Source organism: Nycticebus coucang, chromosome 2 (assembly GCF_027406575.1).
Source record: "Nycticebus coucang isolate mNycCou1 chromosome 2, mNycCou1.pri, whole genome shotgun sequence".
NCBI classification, from domain to species: domain Eukaryota; kingdom Metazoa; phylum Chordata; class Mammalia; order Primates; family Lorisidae; genus Nycticebus; species Nycticebus coucang.
The window spans coordinates 15,407,964-15,423,272 of NC_069781.1; the positions used below are offsets into that span (position 1 = coordinate 15,407,964).

The 15,309-nt window shown below is 40.6% G+C and overlaps 1 protein-coding gene across 1 annotated transcript; it reads left to right on the forward strand.

The window, feature by feature from the left end:
- The first annotated feature begins 34 nt into the window (after window positions 1-34).
- Window positions 35-14,676, forward strand: NDUFA8 (NADH:ubiquinone oxidoreductase subunit A8). The gene is made up of 4 exons (XM_053563748.1): window positions 35-230; window positions 7,288-7,451; window positions 10,583-10,748; window positions 14,357-14,676. Exons 1-4 carry the CDS (start codon window positions 180-182, stop codon window positions 14,492-14,494), a joined length of 519 nt encoding a protein of 172 aa, XP_053419723.1. The 5' UTR covers window positions 35-179; the 3' UTR covers window positions 14,495-14,676.
- The last annotated feature ends 633 nt before the right edge of the window (window positions 14,677-15,309 follow it).

Genomic DNA, 15,309 nt, shown 5'->3' on the forward strand with positions numbered 1-15,309 from the left:
AGCCTTCTGGCATTGCGCATGCTCCCTCGCTCGCGGTTGGGCTGCCCAGTGCGTCTGCGTGCCGCTGACAGCGCATGCGCAGGAGACGTGTGGCCACCTTGGCGGTGGAAAGGGGAGTTCAAGGAGACGGGGGCGACTTGAACTGAGGGTTCCTCGTCAGGGTCGGGGCTGCTGCCGTCATGCCGGGGATAGTGGAGCTGCCCACTATAGAGGAGCTGAAAGTACAGGAGGTGAGGCTCGTCCGGAGGACAGGCAAGCGGGGCAGAAGGGCTGCAGCTTCTCGGGCCTGGGCCCAGCCCTCTGCTGACCCTGGGTACCCGGTCCCTTTCCCCAGGCTCTCCAGCACATGCACAGGGCACCCCTCGGACGTCCCCTCCACAGCCTGTGGGTATTCTCCCCACACCACCCTGTCGCATCCCGCAGTGGCTCTAGAACCCTTACCGCTTCCTCTCCACAAAGCGACCTGCTTCTCCTTCCGTGAAAATAGTATACTTTTTACTAAGCACCAAAGTGACTTATACGTTGCTTAATCTTCAGACCTTCCTGCAAAGTGAGTGTACAACCCCAGATACTCACAGTCAAGGGAGAAGTCACTACGGTGTTATCATCGGTGCAGAGAGCATTAAAGTAGAGCCTGGAGTCCTCAGGGAAATGTAATAGTGGAGAATGAATTTGCTCACAGCTGGGGGAAGGTGTTTGGTAGCAGGATACATTTAAACCATTCGTTTATTCTAGAGATATTTGAATAATTACCACGTTTGCACATACACTGGAAAACAAGAGATATACTCTGCTCTCACGGAGGTTATAATCTGGTAAGGAGACAGACACATAAAGAGGCAGTTATGGTACGGTGTGACAGGCGTCCTCAAACTTTTTAAACAGGGGGCCAATTCACTGTCCCTCAGACCGTTGGAGGGCCGGACTGTAGTTTAAACAAAAAAACTATGAAAAAATTTCTATGCACATTGCACTTATCTTATTTTGAAGTAAAAAACAAAACGGGAACAAATACAATTCACACCGCTTCATGTGGCCCGCGGGCCGCAGTTTGAGGACGCCTGGTGTAGTAGTTAGTGCTATGAGAAGTGAAGACATATGCTACTAATTATAGCTAATATGATCAAGCCTTTTCTAGAAGCCAGGCAGGATGCTGATTACTTTACATGCATTAATTCCTTGACTCCTCCCAGCAACACTAATATAGAATGAATATATATATACATATATAATATCTATTTTATATATAATATATATTATTTTATATATATATACACACACACACACATAATTGGTCTTTCCATGTTGTTTATAAGGAAATAGGCCCTGAAAATAGAAGTGATTTGCCCAAGGTCACATAGCTCCTAAGTGGTGGAGCTGGAATGTGAACCCAGGCCTGATTTTAAAGTCCATGATTTTCACCTACTATGTTGTGGCAAAAGTTCAAAAGAGTAATAAGGCTTAACAGAGCCTTGTGTGTTTAGGGAGCCAAGTGCTTCTTTGTCATACCTAAGTGACAAAGAAGTGTTTGTGGGATGTGACCTAAGTGTTTGTGGGAAGCAGTAGGTGCTGAGCCTAGAGAGGCATCTTGGGCTGGGATAGGGTTTGAAGGCAACTTGCACAAGGCCTACCCAAGCAGCTGGCACTTATCCTGTTAAGTGAGGTGGTTGGAAGAGGTGGAAGGTCTTAAGACTGAGTGTGATAACGGGGCTGGATAGTAGAAAGAATAGGCTATATTAAAGGAGAGGGAGGGCAAGGCTGAAATTGTACACCAGGCACTATGTTAAGTGTTTTACCTTCACTTACTATTCTTCATTACTTCATTTACTGTTCTTTCATGCCTGTGAGAATGGCAACAATTATTCTCCTCACATGAGGAAATTATTAGCTATGTCCAGGGACTTGATAATAAAGTGATATTTACTCTGAGATGGAGGGAGGGATGCTAGCATAGAGCCAATCTTTGAATTGTCACTGGGTTAATCTTGAATTGCTATATTTTTTGTTGGAATTTTAATTTGGTTCAGCAAATGTCAGAAGTTCTGTTTCATTTAAGTGTTCTACATTTGGAATAATTTTGCCTATTTTTTTTTTTTTTTTTGCAGTTTTTGGCTGGGGCTGGGTTTGAACCCACAACCTCTGGTATATGGGGCTGGCGCCCTACTCCTTTGAGCCACAGGTGCCGCCCTTTTTTTTTTTTTTTTTGAGATAGTCTCACTATGTCGCCCTCCGTAGAGGACTGTGGCATCACAGCTCACAGCAACCTCAAACTCTAAGGCTCAAGTGATTCTCTTGCCTCAGCCTCCTACATAGCTGGGACCACAGGTGCCTGCCACAACACTCAGCTATTTTTTTGTTGTAGTTTTCATTGTTGTTTGGCAGGCCCTGGCCGGGTTTGAACCTGCCAGCTCCAGTGTATGTAGCCAGCACCCTAGCTGCTGAGCTATAGGTAGTGAGTCAAGTTTGCCTTGTTGAATCGAGGTACAGATAATTACATAAACTAAAATGCAAGACAAAGTATGATTAAATACTCTGAAATAGGGGCAGACATGGTTTAAGAAAAGAGAGGATTTGAAGTTGGATCTAGATTAGTTATCTAAGCATAACTGGTAGGCCACCTTGATTAATCGATGTTAACATTTGCAGACACAGTTATTTATAAGATAAGGTAATTCCACCTGTAAAATTATCTGAGGCTATAAACAATAGAGAAAACACTTCTTGGGCATAAGACATGAATAAATGTCTTTTGAAGAATGGCATTTATGGGCAAAAATGGAGTGCACTCCTTAAGTGAAGGTAAAATCTGAGGATAAGGAGATGGCAAAATGCAGGAGGCCACAAAGGGGTTCTGTGAGTAACTCAGTGTTTTTTAAAGGCTGTGGGCATGATAGTTTGGGTCCAGAAGGCCTTGAATACCCTGTAAGAAGTTTAAGCTTTATTCTGCTAGTAGGGCTGAATGAATCTTTGAGGGTTTGATTGCTAATTTAATAGCAAAGTAAAATAAGAATTGTCACTTAGGGCTTGGCACCTGTGGCTCAGGCAGCTAAGGTGCTGGCCACATACACCTGAGCTAGCAGATTCGAATCCAGCCCAGGGCCTGCCAAACAATGGTGAGCCGGGCATTGTGGCGGGTTCCTGTAGTACCAGCTACTTGGGAGGCTGAGGCAGGAGAATCGCTTGAGCAATTCAAACCAGGAGTTTGAGGTTACTGTGAGCTGTGATGCCATGGCACCCTACGCAGGGGGCCAGCTTGAGGCTCTGTCTCAAAAAAAAAAAAAAAAAAAGAATTGTCATTTAGGAAGATGGCTCTCCAGCAGCTCTGAAGAATGGATTGAAGAGAGGAAAAGGAAAGTAGGGAAGCTAATCTCAGTGGCTGCTAAAAAAAATTAAGGAAGATGTTAATAACCCCAACCTAATTGGTGACTTGCTTACAAAGAGTAAAGAACAAGTATATTAATATCTAGAATTGATCAGACTTAGCAATGGATTAGAAATTGGAGGCAGGAAAGGTGGAGAAATGAGTGTCAGATTTGCAGTCTGGCATTGGAGTGGGGAAGCCAGAAGAAAAAGGATTGGAGAGCAAATTAAGCACATTTTAGACCTAATTGACTTAGGAGTTATGACATATTCCCATTGAAAAAGTAGTCAGAAGCTTTGATCTGGAAACTCCTTGGACACATTGACAATTTTGAGTAAAAATAAAAATAGTATCTAATGCTTAATGTTGTACTTTGCATGTGCTAGGCACTGTTCATATTTTTTAATGTATTGATTAATTCTCATTTATATAAAATAAGTGTCATTCTCCATTTTACATAAATTAAGGAAAATGTAAAGCGTGGTATAAATTACTATAAAAAGAGTGCAGATACGGTTTAAGGAAGCAGGAACAGGACTAGGAGATTGATTGGTTACAATCTGTTTTACTTTTGGCACCTGCAGACTGTGTAACCCTGCTGTGCAGTGAGGCTCTTGTGAGAATAAATGAGGAAGGATGTTGAATTCTGTGTTCTTTGAGACAAAGAGAGCTGAATGAATTTGAGAGAGTATTCACGATAAGCAGCTGTGAAAGGATGTTGTTTCTGTTGGAATTCATCAGTCTTAGTGAAGAAGCAGGTGAGGGGATATGGTGACATCTCTAGTTCTTTGCCACCTCAGTGGTGGTGACGTAAAGGGAAGAAGCCTGATTGGAGTTCACAGTCTCTGTGTTTCGGTTCTGGGGTTGCTGCTGACCCACCGTATCCTTTTGAGGACCGCTCTCTCTTTCATCAGTTAGGAAAGAGAGTCAATGAATGGCTCTCATCCTAGATTTCCCTGTGGCAGGGATGGCATTTGACATGTTCAGCCACATGGGTATACCTTCATTTTGATAAGACGTCTGTGTTTGTAGGAAAGTAAAACAAATAATGCCACAGGCTTTTATGGGCACGATAGCCATGGGCATTTGAATAATTAAATCAGCCCCTTAAAGATATTTCAAGGCATCTAACAAGGAAGCTAGTGTAGCTAACTTAATTTTTAAAATATATCAAGCTTTAAAGTAAATTTGCATTTTGATTTTTAGTCTCCTGCCTGTTTATAGATAATAAAGCAAGCAAATGTATACCACTCCATTAAATAAATTCTTTTATTTTCAGAAACTTTAATGCAAAAAGTTTACAGATCTTTAACTTGAATTTATTAGCATCCCAGTCTGAGCCAGAGGGAAACCCTGTCTCTACAAAAAATGGAAAAATTCGCTGGGCGTGATGGTGCATACCTATAGTCCCAGCTACTTGGGAGGCTGAGGCAGGAGGATTGCTTGAGCCTAAGAGTCAGAGGCTGCAGTGAGCTATGATGATGTTACTGTACTGTACCCCAAAGGGACAGAGCAAGACCCTGACTCCAAAAAAGTAAATATATAAAATATAAAATAAAAACAAATTTATTAGAATCGTCATGGCAAGTTTCACTTACATCATAACTTTGCTTTGGTAATTGTAAAAGTTATAACATTAGCAGACATAGTCATAATTCTCTTTCTATAGTGTGTAGATGAATTACTCTCATCTTTCCTTGCTGTTTGTCTTATTAACAACTTTAACTAGCTGTTTAAGTGTAAAAATAAAATTATAGACCCTTCTCACATAAAATCCTTAATTTTGCAAATCAAATTCACTAATGTATTAAAGCATAATACTGTGATAGACAAGATATTATTTTAGAAATACAATAGTTCCGTTTTAGGTAATATGTTACTGCTCTGTGTTACCTTTATAGATTAATAAAAAGGAAGCCTAGAAATTTTATTCTTTCCGGGTGGAGAAAACAGCACCAGTAAAACAAAATCAGTTAAGATTAGAAAACTTGCTTAGCAAGGTATAGCCAAACTGTATCCCAGATGCCAGTAACAAATATTGCACCAAATTATGCTTTAAAGTTTACAAAAGGGCAAGGTTATTACTGTTACTGCTGTTCATCTGAATTGTCCTGGAGGGTTTGATCAGAACAATAGATAGGAAAAAAGAATAAGAAGAAAAACATAAATAACAAAGAGAAGTTTAGTTTTTCTGTTAATCCTCTTGGATTTTGTATCAGAACTAAAAGTTCAGTAAGATGGCTAGAGAGAATATACAATGTATAACCAGTAAGCAGTTTGAAAATGTAATAGAAAAAAATCCTATTTATGTAGTATCGGAAATGCTAAAATACTGAGCTATAAACGAGAAATGTGCAAGGTTCCTATGTGAAGGAAGCTGTAATTTTAACTGAAGGACAAGAATTACCTGAATATGAATAAGTGGTGATGAGAAGGTATAATTCAGGTATTCATATCTCTTTTGTAACTGTTGTATCCCTGTTGGCTGACAGACTGAGTGCCCAATAGCTACTTGTGATAATTTGGGGTGCTTTGTGTACATAGTGAACATTACATTTAATTTCTATTGCTTAATTTATGGAGAATTGACATCTTTACAGTATTAGATCTCTGTTGAAAACAAAATCCCTGCCCCCTTAGAGCTCATATTTTATTGGTCACATGTAGACACTTGAGTGACCACTGTTAGTTTATATAAAATGATTAGGGAAAGGATCTCTGGGGACAGGACATTTGAACAGAGACCCAATATTATAAAAGTGCCTGTTGCCCCAGAATATGTAACTAAATTCAATACAATTCAAATGCAAATTGGGGCTGGCGTTCATCTAAAAGAATAGTGAAGACAGTTTTGAAAAGGAAGAGTAAATGCCTGCAGGGTGGCTCATGTCTGTAATCCTAGCACTTTGGGAGGCTGAGGCAGGTGGATTGCTTGAGCTCACAATTCAAGACCAGCCTGAGCCAGAGCGAGACCTAAAAAGAGCTGGGCTTTGTAGCAGATGCCTGTAGTCCCAGCTCCTTGAGGCTGAGACAAGAGAATCGCTTGAGCCCAAGAGTTTGAGGTTGCTGTGAGTTATGACACCACGGCAGTCTACCAAGGGGCAACAAAGTGAGACTCTGTCTCTAAAGAAAAAGGAAAGGAAGAGTAAAGAGGATGGTACTCTGAGGTAACAAGATGTTCTGTTTAAGTGACAGTCATTAACACATTATGGTATTTCTATACTACTAAAAGGTAGTACAGAAAAGGGACTAGCAGGACCCTTGCTGCAGTAGCTATTACATAGGCCCTGGACTGTTTGCAATTCTCTGTGAGCTAGCTGTAATCTTTCTTCTCAAGAAAATGTGCTGGACTGTGAGGGAGGGAGACTGGTGGGCATGGGTACTAGGGTTGGCAACCTTATATATGCTCTAAGTTATGATTTTTTAAAATGTGCAGGTTTTAGTACTTTGTTATTAGTTAAAATAACTTGCTGGACTACATGTTCTTATCCCTTCCAGCCTCTCATTTTCTGTGATTCTCTAGTCCTCTGGGAGTTTTCTTTATCTTTATACTATTACTGGTGATTTTCTTCCTGGAGCAGAAGCTGAGCAAAGCTCCCCCCAGAGTTGTTTCCTCACCCTCCATCCCGGAAGCCTCTATGCTCCTTCACAGCTCTAGCCTCTCTACCTAAATATCTAAAGATTTTGTTAGGGCTGCCATTCGTCCTCTCTCAAATGGGGATAATAATGTCAACTCAGAGTATTTTAAAGGTGAGCTTTGTGGTCTCTAAAGCCCTGCAGATGGTAATGACAGCTCGGTCTTTAATTTTCTTGGTAGTCAGACCAGTGCCGCGTTTTGTTCTTTGTTTTGACCAGCATGAGGTAAAGTTGAGAAAGTGATCTTCTGGCTCACAGTCTGGTCTTTCTCCCATCTTTCCTTTTCCCAGGTGAAAGTCAGTTCTGCTGTGCTTAAAGCTGCAGCCCACCACTATGGAGCTCAGTGTGATAAGGCCAATAAGGAGTTCATGCTCTGCCGCTGGGAAGAGAAGGATCCGAGGCGGTGTTTAGAGGAGGGCAAGCTGGTCAACAAGTGTGCTTTGGATTTCTTCAGGTAAAAATCTTTTGGTTTCAATGCCTCCAGGTATTCTTAAATGAATACGTGAACATCTGGCTAATAAAGTGGAAGGATAATTTTAGTAGGAAGTCTATAGATTTTGAAGTCAGATAGACCAAGGTAAACACTCAAATTATATTTGGTTTTGTTTTTATTTTTATTTATTATTTGGCAAGTTCTTTAATCTCCATGAATCTTAATTTATAAATTGTGAAATAATACCTATCTATACAATATTACTATGAAAAATTTGAAAGGGCGCCTAAAGACAATCCAGCACAGTGCTTGTTAGCTGGTTCCTGTACTGAACTGATTGTCTGGCCTGGCTCACTTCATGTGCTTGTCATAGAGCCGGTTTTACTTCAGGAGGTAAAATGCTCTGATTGGTCAGGCCTAAAGTGAGGAGTAGACTTAGCTTTATCCAGACCGCCTTGCAGAGAGACAGGGAGGGGTTTTGTTCCCCAAAGGCAAATTAGAAAGGTATTGCAGAAGAGTAGGGAATGAACCACAGGTGTCCATGACAGTGATGTTGGAGGAGAAAATCAAATACCTTAGCACAATAGCTGCACTCCTTTCTCGCTGCTGCTATCTTTGTCTCCATGCAAAGATATTTTCGTGGTTATAATTATAGCGTGTGTACATTTAAAAATGCATTGTTCATTGAAACTGTTGGAAACATTCTTTCATGATGCTGTATAGTCTTTATGACTATCAGGTTTTAATGGCTGTATAATAAATAGTCCATTAGTAGATAAACTGACCATAACATATCATTCTTTTATTGAACATCATTGTTAATTGTTGTTAGTAGGCATTCAGTAGATTTTGATTTTTTTAAATTAAATCTGTGGTGATTACTTTTGTGTATAGATCTTTTTCATCTTTTAATTAATTCTTTGCCATAGATTTTTTAGTAGTGAGATTATTAAAGGCTTTCAACATTATTTATGGCTCTTAAACTTTTATTGCTTTTTTATTTTCAAAGTTGGATCAGTTTATGCTATCCTCAGCACTGTTTTCTGGTATGCACGTTATTTAAGTATTTGGTGGATGCAAAGTGCTACCTTGTTATGCTTTAGTTTAAGTTGATTTGATTGCTAGCAAGATTGAATGTGTATGCTTATTAATTTTCTGCTGTGTGTGGTGACTCATGCCTGTAATTTCAGTTGCTCTGGAGGCCAAGGTGGGAGGATCACTTGAGGCCAGAAGTTTAAGACCAGGCTGGGCAACATAGTAAAACCTTATCTAAAAATAGAGACGGAGCCTCAAGCTGTCGCCCTGCAGAGAGTGCCGTGGCATCACAGCTCACAGCAACCTCCAACTCCTGAGCTTAAGCAAGTCTCTTACCTCTGCCTCCCAAGTAGCTGGGACTACAGGCGCCTGCCACCACGCCCGGCTATTTTTTGGTTGCAGCCGTCATTGTTGTTTGGCAGGCCCGGGCTGGATTCCAACCTGCCAGCTCAGGTGTATGTGGCTGGTGCCTTAGCCGCTTGAGCCACAGGTACCGAGCCAAAATACAATTTTTTTATTTTCTAAGAGAACTTCCGCAAAGTACAGGTAGTACATTGTAAGGGGGAAGTGTCTGGATTTCACAAATTCCCAAGGTCCCTAACTGGCTGCATGAGAGGAGTTTCTCACTGCTGAAGTTTCTTGTTGTAGGCATTAGTGGATAGTGTCTGTAGGTGTGGGTGACAGGGTCCAGGGCAGGGTGTCTTTACTACTAGACTAGTGGTTTGCAGCCCTTCCTCCTTTTGGAGGAATACAAACTCCCATTGGAAGTGGTAGCTTTCTACCAGAGTGATTTTCAGGTAGAGGTTAGGTGGGTGCAGGATATACTTATGATAACTGGAAGGGGTACCTAAGAAACTGGTGACATTGGTGGACAACCAGGTGGGGAACTGAGTGGCTGTCAGGCAGGAGTGGAGAGCAGATTTTTCACTATGTACATCCCTTAGACCATCTCTGAGATTCCTCCTTCCCGAGACATGTCTTTTTTATTGTTGTTGAGACAGTCTCACTTTATCATTCAGGGTAGAGTGCGGTGGCATCATAGCTCACAGCATCTCAAACTCTTAGGCTAAAGTGATCCTCTTGTCTCAGCCTTCTGAGTAACTGGGACTACAGGTGCCCGCCACAACACCCAGCAGTTTTTAGGTCTCACTCTTGCTTAGGCTGGTCTCAAACTCATGAGCTCAAGTGACCACCATCTTGGCCTCCCAGAATGCTAGGATGACAGGCATGAGTCATCATGCCCAGCCTCTGAGACATGTTAAACAAGATTCATGTGTTGAGAGATTCTTGGAGTATGGCAAGTAAGCACTTCAATTTCTCCTTTGGGGAAAGGAGGCGCTCTGAATTTATTCCACTACCTCAAATATGGCTTTTACATAAAAAGATGGTATTTCATTCTTGCTTGAATTTGCGTTTATTTTATTACTAGTAGTGTTGAATGAGAAGAGAAGGGGAATTTTGCAAAATGACTGAAGATTATCCCTTATATAGATAAAAGTTACATTTTCTCCATCCATTTTTGATGGCCATAAAGTAAATTATATGCTACCTGCTTAACAGAGAGCACCAAATGTAATTTAACTTTCTTCTTGATAACAAAGATTACTCTGTTTTTGTTCAGTGCGTTAATTGGATGAGAATCTGAAGCTTTTGAGGAGTGGAGGGCAGTTTGCCTCTACACTCATCCAGGATCTTCTGTTTTTTAGTTTGTGTACTTTCTATAATTCTGTCTCCTTTTTTGCCGTTGTCTGTTACCTCTGATGTCTATCAATATAACCTATGTCAGATTATGCCTTCTTCTCTTCTAAATTTGTCAAGCTGATAATCTTTAAAATTGGGACTAAAGAAAAGAATAAATAGGCCCCAAGTGAGGAATTCCCCTGAGTGAAATACATGTGCTTTAGGCTACACTCTTTTCTGTTTCCTGCATAGATTTCGTTCCTTAGAAATCTTTTTTGTTTACTTTGGTTCTCAACTTGACGATGTTTAAGTTGTTTTGTAAATGAGTTTATTCCCCTACCTTTCAAGAAACATGACTGTGTATTTGAGATCTGTACCTATCTTCCCCACTTTTCTGTCTTGCAAAGCGCTGCCCCTAACCTAGACTTCTTTTCCAGGCAGATTAAGCGTCACTGTGCAGAACCTTTTACCGAATATTGGACCTGTGTTGATTATTCTGGAGAGCAGTTACTTCGCCACTGTCGCAAACAGCAGGCAAAATTTGATGAGTGTGTGCTGGACAAACTAGGCTGGGTGCGGCCTGACCTGGGAGAACTGTCAAAGGTAAAAAAGATTCCTGCTGGAAGTCCCACTCTGACTCAGGGCTGGGGTAAAGGCAGGAGGTGGTCAGAAGAGGGTTTCTGAATACAGCTATGTGAACACCAAATTTATACCAAACAGATTCATTAGGCAGTACTTACATACAAATCCAGATGGGAAGATTTTTTTTAAAAGAAATATTCCTTTAAATAGATCTTTCTGCATGTGTAGATTTGGTTTTGGTTAATTAGCTAATAGAACAGAAAGGAAATAAAAGAGGATAAGCAAAAGTGTTAGTGAAACACTATCAGTTGAAAACATTATCCAGGGTATTATGGAATTTGGAGGGAAATAGGATCAAATATACAATAATATTTGGAAACATACCTAAAGATTTTAAAAGTACATGCCTAAAAGTTTTATGTTTTTCGACTCTTTCTCTTATATTGATGGTTGTGTAACCACCATCTCTTGACACATGAGAGCTAGAAACCTGAATGTCTTTATTTTTCACTTCCTAGTCTTTCTTAATTCATACAGTCATCATCTCCTATAGATTAGCATCTCCTGGAATATTTTTTTGCATCTTCTCACATATTTACTGTGTTATGTTTACTGGAGTTTCCTTGGTGTAACGTGAATTTCTGAAAGAAGCAGGTGTATCAGTTTGGGCTTTAGAAGACTGCATTCTTTGATTGAAAAATGTAGGATAGGGTGGCGCCTGTGGCTCAAGGAGTAGGGTGCCGGTCCCATATGCCGGAGGTGGCGGGTTCAAACCTAGCCCCAGCCAAAAGAAAAAGAAAAATGTAGGATAAAGTTATAACTTCATGATAGGAGTGATCTGTGTAGGTGGAAGGTAAATCTTATATTACTTTCTTTTTAAAAATCTTTAAATCCCCATTGCTTGCAGTATAAAGCATCTCCCCCATACATGGCATGCAGCCCCTTTGTGACCTGACCCATACCTGCTGCTTCAGCCTCAGCGTCCTCCATTCCCTCTGGGGCAGCACAAGTTTTCTTCTCCTTTCTGCAAGGAGAAAAACTCAGGTTTGAATGGAGACAGATAATAGATTTGAATCTTGGTTCCACTACTTAATTGCTATGGAATTTTCAACACATTGCTTTATATTTCCTGTCCTGTTGCATCTATAACATGGGGCCAGGAATAAGCCCTATTTTTCTGTGAGATTACTTTAGAAAGCCTATGTGAATCCCTAACGTAGTGTTCGGCACATGGGTTCAAAGTTAATGTTAGTCCCTTCGTTTCGTGTATAGCATCTGTTAATAGTTGGGTCATAAGCTTGGTGTCATAAGTAGAGTAATGGCTAAGCACATGTTTTTTTTTGTACCTGGCATGATTATCTTTACTTCAGATACCTTCTTCTGAAGCACTGAACAAATTATTTTAAAGTTTGTGATTCTACGTTGGAAAGTGGTGGAACTTAGATAATTAATAAGTCATGCTATTAAGACAGCATGTTTATTCCTGAATCTCTGTATTAATATATCTATATTTTCAAAACTCTGTAAAATGAAAAAAATATTGTCTTAACTCTTTTTAAAAGTGGATTTCTTTAAGAGGATTATCATTTTAGTTAGATTTAAATTCAGTATCCAGTTACTTTCTAGAAATTTGATTGCATGAAGCCTAAATTTTATTCACTTTTGCTTTTTCTTTCCATTGGATTACCCTTTCCTCCTACATTCTACCCTAAGAATTCTCTGGTGAATTCTTAATTATTTACTCTAAGCTTAGATGTCATATCTTCCTTTGAAGTTTTTGACTTTCTTAGGCAGAATTATTCTCTCTTAGCCATAATTCAATCATCCTCATAATATTAAAAATAATTTCTCTCTCTGTCGAGAACCTACAGTATCCTATACATTGGATACTGTATGTATATTATCCTACTTCATCCTAATAACCCTCTGAGCTACTAATAGCTCCATTTTATATAGGAAATGGAAGGATGAGTCGGCTGCCCAAAGTCACTTACCTACACCTAGTGTTTAGTTTGATTACTTTAGATCCCTTCTGCTTTGGGGAATGGTACAGAAGAGGAAGTTGCTTTTTGGTTCTATCCTCAAAAATTTGTTATTAAAAAGGATCCTTAATAACTTCCCAGTTTGAGAAACACTTTTCTAGATTTATTTCATAAATATCTTGAATTCCTTAAAGGAGCTTCACATATCAGCCAGAGGCATTTATAATAAAGTCAAGTTTTCAGGAACCTGTAGTGATCTCTGATCATGGCAGGGAGATGGGGAAGCTGTTTCAAAAGCAAACAAACAAAAAGCCACCCTGGACTTGAAGACTTGGGTTCCATCTCTGACATTACAGTGTATCTTTGTCTCAGGCAAGTCAATTCTTCTTTGTCTCAGGCAAGTCAAATCTTTGTCTCAGGCAAGTCACAGATGGCCTTTGTACATCTGTGAACTAGAGATGATAGTGCTTCATAGAGTGGTTATAATAATTGTGTGATTGTATACCTGAAAGCTCTCTTCATAATAAATGGTTTCTGAATTCATATATCTAGGAAGATTAATCTGGTCATATTATAGTATATGGGGTGGCTTAGAGTTCATACCAGTAGAGTAATAATCAGAAGATTGTTGATAACCGTGGCCTTATGTCTTCCCACTTACCTGGGTCTGTTGCTTTATCTTTAAAACGAGGACATTTTCTGCTGACTTTCTGATGAGGATATTTGTCAACTATATCTATCTCTGTTTCTCTGTCCCTGTTCCACTTCAGTACCTCATCATCTCTTTGGTCTATGGGCTCAGTGCCCCAATTGTAGTCTCACCTTTCCAAGATAGCTTCTACATTTTCTGGCCTACAGATGTGATTTACTGTCCTGCTTTAGTAACATCAGGTTAACGTTGATTCACCTTTGTATATCATTCTGTAGCCTTTATCATTTTGCCCCTGTATACTGGGGTAGTCTAGTATTGAAAAGCACAGGCTTTGGAGGAGGCAGATCTGGCTTTGTGTATTAGTTCTTCCACTGTCAGCTATGGGGCCTCAGTGAACCCCCGCAAAGTGACCTCATGGGAGTGTGAAAATGGTGTGGAATGTGCCCAGCATTGTTTCTAACAGGTGGTTGGTCTCCATCTCCCTCCATTCTTCAGTAGCCTTTGCTTTGACCTCTCTGTCTTTATATTGTTATTTGTTTACTCGGAGTGTCTTTTCCTCCCTCATCTTCCTGGCTAACTCCTGCTGAAACTTCAAAGTTAAGCTAAATGCTCCTCTTCAGCAATATCCCAATATTTAGATGTGCAGAGTCCTTGTTCCTGTAACATGTGGTTCATGCCTTCATTATGGTCAGTAGGTAGTATGGTAGGTAATAAGGAAGTCTGGGTTGATGTTCTTGCCTGTCTTCCTCACTGGACAGTGACCCCTTGAGAACATTGGATATCTTGTTCCCTTCTATATCTTTAGCTGTCACCATGTGGAATGATGTAAACTGGGCTGTCCTAAGTGTTGATTCTGAATATAATTTGTGGGGCCTTTAAGTCAGGGAGCTATTAGGCAGCAGAGGCAGAGAGGAGACACCAGGAGTGGAGTTTATGGCCTCAGACTTCCCCAGCCTGACTTCCAACTTTGCTTTTTCCTTCTTCACTCTTACCAGGTCACCAAAGTGAAAACAGACCGACCTATACCAGAGAATCCCTATCACTCAAGACCAAGACCGGAGCCCAACCCTGAGATTGAGGGAGATTTGAAACCTGCCAAACATGGCAGCCGCTTTTATTTCTGGAGCATGTGAAGATGGGTCTGTGGCCCACCCTCAGTCACGCGCCCAGATGACAACTGATGAAAACGCCCAGCAGTTTGCATGGGCTGATAGTGTGTTCTTTCCGGGATTACAAACATTAACAAAAAAGTTAATTTATGTGACTTGGCGGTTATTCTATACCATTTCCTGTCCATTAAAAATTTTAAAGGAAACATTTGTATTTTATTATGTTTTATGTGACCTTTTGGCCTTTAAAGATGACTTCCCCTTGCTTTTTCTTCTTTGGTCCAGTCTGCAGAAGTGTGGCAGGAGAGCCACATTAGATCATGGAGAAACAACTGTGTAAGGGGAAGACTTTGTGCTTGAGACAGCTCTTTGGGTGTGTCTGCATTCACACATTTTGAAGTCTCAACTCTTTTTCTCCTGTCCAGCATCTCTGGCAAATAGATTTCCCTAAAGGTCATACAAGGAGAGCCTCCAGGATAGAAGTGAAGAAATGCTGGGGCCTCTGACTCTGCACGGGAGGGGCTCCTGGCTGGGTCTCATGCAGTCTTGCTCAAAGTTTCTTAAAGAACCGAACTTCCACCACTTCCCCTTGATATCCCATCCTTAAGCATTATAACCCAGATGTTTTTCCTGATAGACAAGAGAGGTGGAGGCTGAGCTTCCAACTCCAAAGCCAGGAAGTCTGGAGGTCTGAGTGTCAGTTCCAACCTTGGGTGTGTTCCTTAACCTCTTGTGAGAGGTTGAATTTGAGGACAAACTAAAGGACACATGCTTATCTACCTCCTGGGCAGGTTAAAGCCACAAGAGTTTATAAAGTTCTTTGGTTCAAAGCACGATCA

Coding starts and splice junctions, on each gene's coding strand:
- NDUFA8 (XM_053563748.1), top strand. CDS start 180: ATGCCGGGGATAGTGGAGCTGCCCACTATAGAGGAGCTGAAAGTACAG. Junction 231..7,287: donor AGGAGCTGAAAGTACAGGAG/GTGAGGCTCGTC, acceptor TCCTTTTCCCAG/GTGAAAGTCAGTTCTGCTGT. Junction 10,749..14,356: donor ACCTGGGAGAACTGTCAAAG/GTAAAAAAGATT, acceptor CACTCTTACCAG/GTCACCAAAGTGAAAACAGA.